At 46.4% G+C, this 12,093-nt stretch overlaps 1 protein-coding gene across 1 annotated transcript; it reads left to right on the forward strand.

Annotated features, from left to right (window-relative positions):
- Positions 1-2,425: 2,425 nt before the first annotated feature.
- NASP (nuclear autoantigenic sperm protein) lies at positions 2,426-10,959 on the forward strand. Its single transcript, XM_083157517.1, has 15 exons — positions 2,426-2,584; positions 4,453-4,500; positions 4,574-4,684; positions 5,748-5,828; positions 5,940-6,049; positions 6,636-7,523; positions 7,824-7,867; positions 8,689-8,765; positions 9,212-9,285; positions 9,448-9,636; positions 9,800-9,966; positions 10,146-10,196; positions 10,276-10,356; positions 10,596-10,721; positions 10,803-10,959. Exons 1-15 carry the CDS (start codon positions 2,550-2,552, stop codon positions 10,851-10,853), a joined length of 2,133 nt encoding a protein of 710 aa, XP_083013643.1. The 5' UTR covers positions 2,426-2,549; the 3' UTR covers positions 10,854-10,959.
- Positions 10,960-12,093: the final 1,134 nt, after the last annotated feature.

The following is a 12,093-nucleotide window of genomic DNA, read 5'->3' on the forward strand; positions in this document are numbered from 1 at the left end:
CGCCCCGTGCCCCCCTCTCCCGCAATTCACGGACCCCCCGCGCACCCCCCCCTCCCACGATTTACGCCCCCTCCCATGATTCACATCACCCCCCGCACACCCCCCCTCCCGCAATTCGCAACCCCCCCTCCCGCAATTCACGCCCCCTCCCACGCTTTGCGGACCCCCGCCCTCTCCCGCGATTCGCCGACACCTGCACCCCCTCCCTCCCTTGATTCACGGCACCCCCCGCGCCCCTCCCGCAATTCACGGCACCCCTAAGCCCCTCTTTAGTCCCCCGTATACTCACACACCCCTATCACTACCCAGCTTCCTGCTCTCCTGAACCGTAACTTCCACCACTGGGGAGTAGCTGACGCTGTTTTGCCAACATGCCCCTATCATGCCTCATAGCCCAGCCTCCTGCTCTCATGCACCCGAACTCCCTCCCAGTAGGAGGAGACACTGACTAAGGGCCACCATCCTGTACTCCTGTACTGCCACGCTGGACCCTCACCCACTGGCAGAAGCTGCACAGTATCTCCCACCCTCCTCTTTAGTCCCCCTTATGCCCACACACCCCTATCACTACCCAGCCTCCTGTTTTCCTGTGTCGTGACCTCCGCCAGTGGGGAGCCGCTGACTCAGAAACACCCTACTATACTATTGCACACACACACCTAAACAACATGCACACACAGCCTCCCCCACACCCACAAATGTCACTGTACCATCCACACTATCAATGTACATCTTACTCTGTAACCGCTTTTTAATTAAACAAAACAATACACACCCCCTTCCACATCATATGCTCTCTATTTAACACATTTCACCTATAACTCAAGTTGCAATACAGGCATATTTCATACAATTCTAACCATCTTTCTCATATACAAATGTTCACAAATTAAGGGGGCGCAGCCTCTTACGACGGTGTGAAGAGCGCCCGTAGGGCACGATGAATCACCTAGTTGAAAAATAATAAGCATGACATATTCCTGACCAGGAGCAAAAAATTAATCAAAATCGACTTGCGTGGTGTGTACACACGGTCAGATGTGCCGTGCGATGTGATTCCCGACATGCATGCAATGGCACAGTTTTGACTATATTGTGCAGATCTGCACTATATAGTCAATGCAGCCAAGACTTTCTGCCGTGCAATACGGTAGCGCACATCAGGATTGCAAGGGTTAAAACCCTTGCGATCTGCATGCAATGCCGACACGATGTTGACTATATCGTCAACATCGGAAGGCAAATTGTACCGAGTTTACACACTATTAGGGCCCAATTTTGACCCTGCCGCAGGGATGCGTTTTTTCAGCCATGCAGATTATCGAATGACAGCACATGCGCATGGTACACTGTGCATATGCGCTGGGTCCCCTCGTGAATAAAGCCAGCAATGGCTAGCCATCGCTAGCTGTTTGCAAGTTGATTGTCAGCTAGGGGGCTTTTGTAGGCAGCACCCCAGTGTTTTCTGGGAGTGACGCCTAAAAACACAGGTGGGCCCAGCTGTGAGGAGGGAGGGGCCCTGACGTCAGTTGCCGGCCGTGGGATTGTCCCCAAAAAATGGGACGTTCCCCCGATAAGCAGGACAGTTGGGAGAAGGCAGCCAGCTCAGTGAGGAAGGGGGGCGGGGCTGCTGCACGAGTGGAAAAGGGGCGTGGTGGGGGCAGACTGCCTTGTGGGCGTGCCCAAAGCGGCTGCGTCATTTAGCCACACCCCTGTCGTGTAATGACGGTATTTCAGGCATTACACTGCGGTGGGTGACCCACAGACCCCCCGTCGAGGGGGCGGTTCCTGGGAGTCAGACAGCTTTCCGGGAGGGTTGCCCCCCTTTCCGGGAGGGGGACCCGATTTCCGGGACCCTCCCGGCCATCCTGGGAGGGTTGGCAACACTGGAGGTATGCCTCCCCCAGGTGCAGGACACTGCTGGCCCCAGGGAGGATGCAGGAACAGCGGGACAGTTGGGACCTATACCGGTTCAACCAATACCGGTCAAACCGGATACCTGGGGGCGGTACCATTGCAACACCAGCAAATGTTTATTATACAATGGAGGCAAACATGGAAAAGCTGCCATCATATAATAAAAATACTACCATCAGAACAAAAATATCAATGGCAGAGGACCATCATGATGTGATGTCCATCCTTACCACTCCCGACACAGAGGGGGAGAAGTTGGCCATGTCAACCAATCAGCACTGAAGTAACTTTTATAATTTGCATAATATAACATTATACAGAGCAGCTGATTGGTTGCCATGGGCCACTTCTCTTGCTCACTCCAGCCCTCCCTTGTTACTACACTCACATCTAACCTGAGCGCGGCACCACGTGACACGGGCCGGGGACAATAGCGAAGTCAAAGCGCGGGAAAGAGACGGGAGGTCGGAGGTCATCGGAAGCAGATGGGCGTGTCGAGCAGGCGGAGTGGGCGTGCCCGGCGAGTAGGCGGGTATAAGAGCGGCTCCCGGCAGCGGGGGATACGAGCTGCTGCCGCCTTCTCTCTTTCTCTTTTCGTACCAGGAATCCTTGTTGTTGGCTCACGGATCACCATGGCCGAGGAGACTGCGACGCTCCCAACGGAAAGGTAGGAGGACCCGCTGCCCGAGTACGGGTTGGTGACCCGGCCACTGCTCTAGTCAAGCGTGTTGTTCCGTCCCTTACCCCCTCCCCGGGCCGGCGCTTCCTCGCGGCTTCTGTCCCAGTAACAGCACCGCGGCGCCGCATCACATTGGCTGCTGCGGACGAGCCGCCGCCAGCTCAGCCGCTGATTGGCTGGTGCTGCCCGGGCGCGTGGCGCTTTGTGTTCGGTGTCTGAGTGCTGACGGGATTGGCGCCAAATCCCCCTCACAGACATGGCCTGTCCCCACAGAGGGGTGAGAGGTGCCGCCTGCCAGGGGGTATGAAGGCTTCCCCTGTCATATGCCCCCGTGCTCCTGAGTGTGGGGGCTCTCCAAGCCCCCCCCCCCCATTGGTTAACTGGTGTGCGGCCTAGTACTGTCACCCCTGGGTTACACAGAGCTTCCATCAGGGGTCAGCAGCACGTGCAGCTGTGCCCAGGATGGTGTACCATATGTGCTTCCTCCATACTGTCTGTATATCCCTGTCAGTTGCCAGAGGCCCCCATTCCCTTACTGCGCCGCATCACTCTTCTGTGGTAGCTGTGCTGTTCCTGCCCATAGCTCAGTGTGATCCTTCTGCCACCTCCATAGCTTTAATGCCCCCACTATAGTGTGATGCTTCTGCCACCTCAGTGGTCCTGCCCATAGTTTATAATACCGCTGCAGTGTGATCATTCTGCTGCCTCCCTGTAGCTGCTTGTAGTACACTGACTCACCTGTCCTCCATAGACTGACCCTCCTCACTGTCTGGATCAACTCTTATTTCACCTAGCAGTGACCTAGTCACACCTGTAGTTTGCAGGGGATAATACAATGGTCGTTCCCCCCCCCCCCCCCCCCCCTTTTCTGCTGCCAATGACTTGGTGTCTAGCCAAAGAGAGGATATCGGATTGGATGTTTCACTACAGTTGCTGCTTATTTCAATTATAGTGGATTTACCATTCAATAGCTACGTTCTGTTTGCTGCCATCGAATGGTAAACATTTGCTGGTGGTCATTATCGCCAGCAGTGCTTCTGCACATGTGTGGCTGCAATGAAGATATTTGTGCATGCCCCAGTCATATGGATATCTTTCTATTGCATTCTTTTGTTGCAATGGTCTGACCATCACACTGAAAGATTCAATGGTGGAAGCCCAGCCATCACTTGATGGGCTTCTGATGTCAATCACTTATCCTCTCCCTACCCATGATAGTTTGCTACTGCCCCCCCCCCTCCTCATGCTGTGACTCTTACCCCCACAATACTAAATATTGGTTCTTTGTCATGACGTTCTGATGCACTAATATTTAGACTGCTTGACAAACACCAGCTGTGGGGTAAGATACATAGTTTGAGGAGCAGCTTGTTTATTTGGACATCTAGAAGTGTTGTATGGAGGACTAGTATTAAATTGCATTACTACATCATGCATGCACACAATCTGGCCACCTCAATACTCGGCATGTGGGGTATTGGCAACTCTTATCTGAGCTTATAGTTCTGCCAGTTCAGGTTTTACCACAAGTGCGCACACAACTAAACTGACCCAGTTAAGATGAATCCTCATGTCCTCTTCAGTTGAAATATTCTTAAAAGGCCTAATTAGGAGTTGGGATATCAGACTACAAGGCCCACTTGTCGGATGTTAACCAATCAGTCTAGTGGTCTCCAACCAGAAACCCACAGACTGATTGGTTGACACATGACCAAAGTAGGCCATGCAGTTTGCTGTTGTGAGTTTGGTTTGTGTTTCGTTTTACAGAAATGACTAGCAATTATTACATATCCAAAATGTTGCATAGTGTTATACAAATATCCCATAGTTTTCACAATATGGTCTTTATCTTTCAGGATGGAAGATGTCCCTGAGCCATCAACATCTGTTGAACAAGTTGATGGGTAAGACTTAAACATTCATATTTATGGCATCCACAAAAATATCTATGTGCCTCACCTCTCTATCCTCTTGTAGATGTGATGTGGACACTGAAGCCAAGAGACTCCTGGCTACAGGCTCAAAACACCTGGTCATGAAAGATGTACGCTCTGCTGTCACTGCATTCCAGGAAGCCAGCAGTATTCTGTAAGTGTAGAACTCCAAGTGGGTGCAGATCTCGACAAGATTGTCAGTATACAAATGTGAATAATTGCAATGTGCAATGAATCCTGTTTAGGATTCGCTGCACAGTCGTAGTGTTCTGGAGGGTTGGAGCATTCGCTGCCAGCCCTCCCTGTCGCCGTATTCAATGCCGCAGGGGCTCGCTTCCCCTGACGGCAAATTTTAACCCCTGCGGTGGGGGATGGTGGCAGACAGGGAGATGGAAGCCTGCGCCGGACACTGTGGGGCAGAAGCAGGGCTCCCGGGGACACAGGCAGCAGAATACCCTTTTTTTTTTTTTTTTTTTTTTTTTTTTTTTATATATATATATATATATTAAAAACCTCCTATTTGAAAAGATTTCAGTTCACCATAAGATGGCGATTGCTACAGTGACACAGCAAAAAATCACTTAGAAAGCAGTTCGCCATCTGATCATTGAATACTCAAGAAATCACATTGAGAAGCCACAGCGAATTGCCTTGACTATCAGACGGCGAATTGTCCATCATTCAATGTTCGCCAACGGCGAATAGTGCATGTGGAATAGGGCAAATCAGTTTCAGTAAATAGATTCACCGTAGAGCATGAAAATAGCACACATTTGCTGTACAATATGGCGAATCAGTCTAATTGAATACTGCCCTTGTGAGATTTGATCCAGCTCAGGTGGATTGAGTTAATTTATCTAACAAAATCTTATGTGCCTGACATGTAGGACAGAATTAACAATCCTGTGCCATTGGTTATACCCAAGAGATTGATCCTCCTGCACATAGGATAAATCTTGAGTCAATCAGGTTCAATTTGTTGAACAAGTGTAAGGGTGCCTTTACTGACATTCACTTTTAAGAATAAGGGCTTAATTAACAATCTAAACACTTAATATTTTTGGCCAGATCTCTTGCATGCTGGCTTTCCCCAATCCATCCCTTCCTAACCTTTGGGTTGTGGTGGCCATGGAGCAGTTTAACTTCATGAACAGGTAGAACTGGTTAAGCAGAGGTCATGTGATCACTGATGGCTTTAATGACTTCCTATCTTGCAGAGGTAAGAAGTATGGAGAGACTGCAGATGAATGTGCAGATGCTTTCTTCTACTATGGGATGGCTCTCCTGGAGCTGGCACGGTAAGACATTAGTATATAGATATTAAGTTGCTTCTATGACCCTACAAACTTAAAAGTGGTGGCTGCAGTCATTTCTATAACCAAAGGCTCTTCTGGCTTGTTTTTGTTTAGCATGGAGAATGGTGTTCTGGGTAACGCTTTGGATGGGATCCCAGAGGATGAAGAGGAAGACAGTGAAAAAGAGGAAGACCCCAATATCCCAAGTGCTTCTGGCCTAGCTGGTATGTGCTTTGACTTGGGACTGAATGTCTTAATCAATTTGGTTGGAAGCTACTAAAAAACTGTTCTACTTTGCCCAGTGCATGCCACTGCATGTTTATGACTAGCTGACCCTCACATCAGTATTTAGACCTGACCCTAGTCTATCTTGGTACTAGGAGATGCATGGACAGATATAATGCTGCCATGAAGACATGTGCAACAGGAATTTCCTGCCACTGATGGTTAATGGGCTGACCAGAAAACAAAGTGAGCAACTGAACTCTGTGCTATAGACTAGCTGGTCAGGATATGGACTGATCAAAGTTAATGTAACTCTAGACTAGCAATGCTTGTGCATTCATGCACCATAGCTTACTTTACAACAACTAATCTAGTGTTTCATATTTACCACTGGCAAAGACTCCACTCCTGCGTCCAAAGGAGGAGTACTACGGTGTGCTGGATGAAGCGATCCTATTGGAGTGCTAAATGGTCTATGGCTAGCTCCTCTATAAATGTAGAAGTGAAGTCTATACTTGAAGCAGATTAATGATGGTCACATAGCTTGTCACTAAAATAGAAGAATTTCTTTCCATAAACCTGTAGAAAAAGAAAGGGAGCTGTTAAGAGAGCAGGTATATGATGCAATGGCAGAAAAAGAAAAGTCTGGGCAGGAACCAGAGAAGGCCGGTGAGACTGAAGAGCCAGCAGCTGAAGTAAAACACGAGAAGGGGACTACAGAAAAAGCTGAGAAGGGGGAAGTAGCTGAGGAGAAAGCTGACAAAGGCCCTGTGCTTAAAGATGAAAAGCCTACAGAAGCAAAAGATGAAAAAGATATAAAAACAAAAGATGAAAGGGCTACAGAAGTAAAAGATGAAAAGGATACAGAAGCAAAAGATGAAAAGGATACAGAAGCAAAAGATAAGGCTACAGAAAAAGATGCTGAAGTAAAAGATAAGGTTACAGAAAAAGATACAGAAGCTACAGAAAAAGATGCAGAAGCAAAAGATAAGGTTACAGAAAAAGATACAGAAGCAAAAGACAAGGCTACAGAAAAAGATACAGAAGCAAAAGATGAAAAGGCTCCAGAAGCAAAAGATGAGAAAAGTACAGAAGGAAAGGATAAGTCTGAGGAAAAAGGGGATGTTGAGATGGAATGTGATAAACCCTCTGAGGCTCCGGAAAGCACTTCCTCTGAGAAGGCTAAGGAAACTCCTAAAAAGGCTGAGGAGGCTGAAAAGGATGCTGTCAAAACTAAGGACTCCAGTGAGGCGGTGGGCAAGGTGAAGGAAGCTGTTGCAGCTGTAGAAGAATCTAAAGATTCCAAAGAACAGCCAGAAGAGATGGAAGCAGACTCTACCCAGGACAGTAGTGAAAAAACAGCTGACAAACCTTCATCTAAGCCTCCAAAGAGTGAAGAAACTTCTCCAAAAGAGGGATCTACTGATGAAGAGCAAGAGGCTGAAGGTGATGAAGCAATGGAGGGCGAAGAAGGTAACCAGTCCAATGTTATGTATTTGGGTGTCATAAGGTGCTGATGACCTTCCAATGTCACATGAATAAACAATGTTTGCCTGCAAAGCCCTAAGCTACAGTCAAACCATCTGGCAGCAATGGTCTGGATTGTTCCTGCACCTGAGTCCACCAGTCTTTCCCAGTCTGTCTGCTGCTTCACCCACTCTGGTGTTGGTGGCACGACGGTTCTCAGAATAGAAGGGCATTAACCTGACCATGTGCAAGAAACACTTGTGCATGTCCATGTAGATCTTAAAGATGAGCTGTTCTGTCTTGCAGAGGATGAAGCGGACTCAGAAGGAAATGAAGGGACAGAAGAGAAGGTGAGCAGCTGACTCTGAAATGCTAGCACAAGCAGCATGGTGGCTCAGGGTATTTAACAGTTTCTTGTATGGCGCAGCATATTCCATTGTGCTAGATAATGGTCATTGTTGGAGAACTACTTGTAACAGGAATTGTTTGTGCACAGGTTATGATTTATGCTCAAATATACCTTTATAGTAGGCAATACTGGATGCCCAGCTGCTTTACAGTGAAGTACCTGATGCTGTGCAGGAACTCTTCTCTATTTTAAATGGGTCATGAGGACCAGTTTTGCAGGGACTGTTAAGGTGCCATGACTTGGAACAGACAGTTGACTCAGATCAGCCAGTGTACACATCAGCAAGCCCAGCCAGTGTACACATCAGCAAGCCAGTCAAACAACCATCCAAATGAAGATCCAATATATTGCCCAGTGTATATAATCTAGATCTGAACAATGTTCATAGATATTGGGCATTGGCTGTTTCAGTCACATATCAAGATGCATCATGCTGTGTAATGGCAATTTGCATGTACAGCTGTGCTGGGAGCTTCTGGTGATTGACAGCTCAGTGGGCCTGCACAAGACTACCAATTTGGTGTTGGTACTGACAGATTGGGCAGCATGTATGAAGAACATGTTGCCTGATCCATCTGCAGAGATATGTAATGGTGGATGTAGCCAGCTTAAGTCACCTGTGGCCAAGCATGGATGTACAAAACCAGAACTATTAGAAGCTTCAACAATTCAGTCCTGAAGCCACTCCGTCTTGGTGAATGAACTTTAAATTTGCATGAATGTGAAACTGTCTGCAGCCTAACCAATGCTAATCCGTTTCAGGAGAATGAAGAGGATGACGTTGGTAATCTTCAGCTGGCCTGGGAGATGTTGGATCTCTCAAAGATCATATTTAAAAGGTATGACTAAAGTAAATGGGATGTGGTGTAAATGGGATGTGGTGTAAGTGGCCCAATGGATGCTGGCCGGCTGATCCTGGTCTGCTGGGTACAAAATATAGATGCAAGCATCATGAAGCTGACCTTGCGCTAGATTTTAACAAAGTACCAATTTATAAACCTGTGTAAATAGTGTTCTAGGGATCTAGTCATAACTGGGCTGCTCAAACACCGGTTTATCAATGGATTTGGGCAGCCTACAAAATAAGCTGTGTGCCCACAAAGTTTTCTGTCAAGTCTGCTATATCTGGCAACACACTTGAAACAAGGGTTTCTGCCGTTAAGATTCAGATGCTTACACCACACCCTTACATATTTCGCTCTGATGCTCACCTGAATTAATAGATGGGTTTAAATGTCCATATGAAGAAAGGCAGTCTAGTCACCATGTATTAACCCATTTGCAGGCAACAGGGCAAGGAATCGCAGTTGAAGGCTGCTCAAGCCCATCTCAAACTGGGAGAGGTCAGCGTGGAGTCAGGTGAGTTGTCACTCTGGGGGTAGACTTGGCTGTAACTTCTATAGGAAGAGTGTGCTGCCTTCAGTGGTTCATCTTCTTCCCCTCACTGTATCATGGGGATGACTGTACAGAGAAACTGATCATCTGCAGTCCTGTTCAGAAAGTCTGTTCTGTATTCTACAGAGAACTACAGCCAGGCAGTGGAGGACTTTCTTGCATGCCTGACCATCCAGAAGGAACACATGGTGGAACATGACAGACTGCTTGCAGAGACTCACTACCAGGTTGCCCTGGCCTATCATTATAACAGCAAACACGAGGAGGCAATATCTCATTTCACACAGTCCATTGAAGCAATAGAGAAGAAAATGGGTAAGTTGTTGGTCCAAGGATGACCCAGAGTCAAACTAGGTGCGATCTGATCCTTTCTAACAGGGTGTTCAACTTGTCTAAGAACATGGCTTCTACGAGGTTAATGCTGCTTCTAAAGGAGTAACCAAGTTTCATAAGTTGACACTTGTCATCCATCCCTCAGCTGTGCTAACAGAACAGTTGGAGAAGGCTACAGGATCTTCTGAGGAACTTCAAAAGGAAATGGATGAATTAAAGGGGCTCCTTCCAGATATCAAGGAGAAGATTGAAGACTCAAAAGAAGCACAGAAAACTGCAGCTGTGACGGACAAAGCACTTAAAGAGACCCTGGTTAGTAACAAGTTATATTTTTTATTTTATTTTTGTGCATTCCTATCCAGTGCCATCTAGATGAACTCTTGTGGAACTTCCTGTTGGAGCCATTTACTCACTGGTCCGTTAACAGAAGTACTAGTTGCATGAGACACACTACTAAACTTGAGGCTTAACTTATTTATTTTTCTTAACAGGCTGGAGGATCTGCAGCTTTTCCAAAAGAGAATGGAGGCACTTCTAAATCTGTAAGTATCATTTTTCAGTATAAGCTAGCTATTGTGATCATGCCAAATGGTCCTATATAATTTTATATTTCCTCAACAGGCTCCAGTTGAACAGAGTCCAGACTGTACTGTACCGGTCACAAATTGTGTATCTGACATTTCTCATCTTGTGAGGAAAAAGGTAACTGCTCTGTGGCTGATTAGTGTTGGTGTGTACGCTAGCTCCCTCCAGTGGTCTCATGGAATAATGCTTATGTCTTGCATGGTGGTTAAAATCCTGGACTTTCACTCATGTTAATGCTTAAGCTCTTCTCTTATGCTCCTGTAGTCTTCAGCATTGTGCTGGCCAATTGTACTATTGTCAAATCGTCTTACAATAACTTCTACAGCACTAATCTAAAACACAACTTTTTTTTTTAGCGAAAACCTGAAGGTGACAGTCCAGTGAAAGAGGCCAAGAAGCCAAAGTCTGAGCCCATAGAAAATGGTGCTGCAAGTGGGGATGCAGTGGTACCCACAAACGAAGAGGCAGACAAAGCTGAACAGGTGAGTAACTTAATAATTACATCTTATTAAGGTGGAGTCTAGTTGTGTATTGTAACATGGCTTTACTTTGCCCACTTGCAGGCAGAGAAGCCGACACCAATGGAGACCTCAGCAGTGGAGAGTACTGCATGATATACCTCAAAGGGACTTTTGTATATAACTGTTTTTTTTTTTCCACTTTTGGTTCAAAGCATCTTTTTGTAAAACAAATAAAGAATAAAAAAAAAAGAAGCCGTAACTTGGTTTTGTCCTGAACTCTAGAAATGCTTGTGTTCAAGTGGGCCAAAATACCTACCCATACGTTCCTTATTGAACGGCTACCATTTAAGCAGCACTTGGCATATTCTAACATGCAGTGGGTGGCCTGGTGATTTAAAAGCACATGGAGGGTGAGTTAATGATATGTAAAGGAGCTTGTTTAGGATATTTCTGAGACGCAATCGTTACTTGTGGTGCAGCTCTGACAATAGTAAGGTTACTGGGCAAGTTGCAGAAATCTTTACACCTCAGTGGCCTGTAAATATAATCATAATGTGCCACAATGATTCTGCCATATTTAACAAAGTACATCTACAAACGAGGAGAGCTAGAAGTACATGGTATATAAATGTACATGGTATATAAATGCTGCTGCTATGTCAGGTTGTTAAACATGGCTTAAAGTGCCCATACATGGTGTGCTTTGTACTAAATAGGATCGCACGGGTGTGATGCTGGCTGCACAATGTGCATCACATACTTTCTGTACTGTGCAACGCCTGAGGGAGCGTTGCGGTCACACCATAAGACATACATCTTTAGTCAATTAGTGTTCACTCTAGAAATTTTTTAGGGCAGGGTGCTGACCACGGGGAGGGCACATTTTTCAATCGTGAGGGCACATTTTAATTTTAAAGGGCAAAATGGCACATATATATATACACACACACACACACATATTATATGTACATTATGCAACACAATAGTAGACCCCCTTATACTTGCCCCATAAACATTATGCCACATAGATTCAGACAAAATTAATTTCAAGGTGCCCATACATGGAGCGATGTGCTCCATGCATTTTGAACTACATCACATCTAGTTAAAAAATGTATGCGATGTGCTAAAGCAGCGTGCATTTTGAACTAGATGCAATCTAGTTCAAAAGCACATGCAGCACATACTTTTTGTGCTTGGCGATGTGCGATGCGAGGGACCACCCATCACCTCATAAAAAAGGATCACTCTGTGTATGGGCTCCTTTATGCCAAAATCAAAGTGCCAAAATTCACGCCATGCCACCTGGATTGAGCCAAAATTCACATCCTGGTACCCAAACTGAACCAACAATCCCCTTCTTGGTACCCCCAACTAAGGCAAATTTCATATC

This window comes from Crinia signifera, chromosome 8 (assembly GCF_055691185.1).
Source record: "Crinia signifera chromosome 8, ASM5569118v1, whole genome shotgun sequence".
Lineage (NCBI taxonomy): Eukaryota > Metazoa > Chordata > Amphibia > Anura > Myobatrachidae > Crinia > Crinia signifera.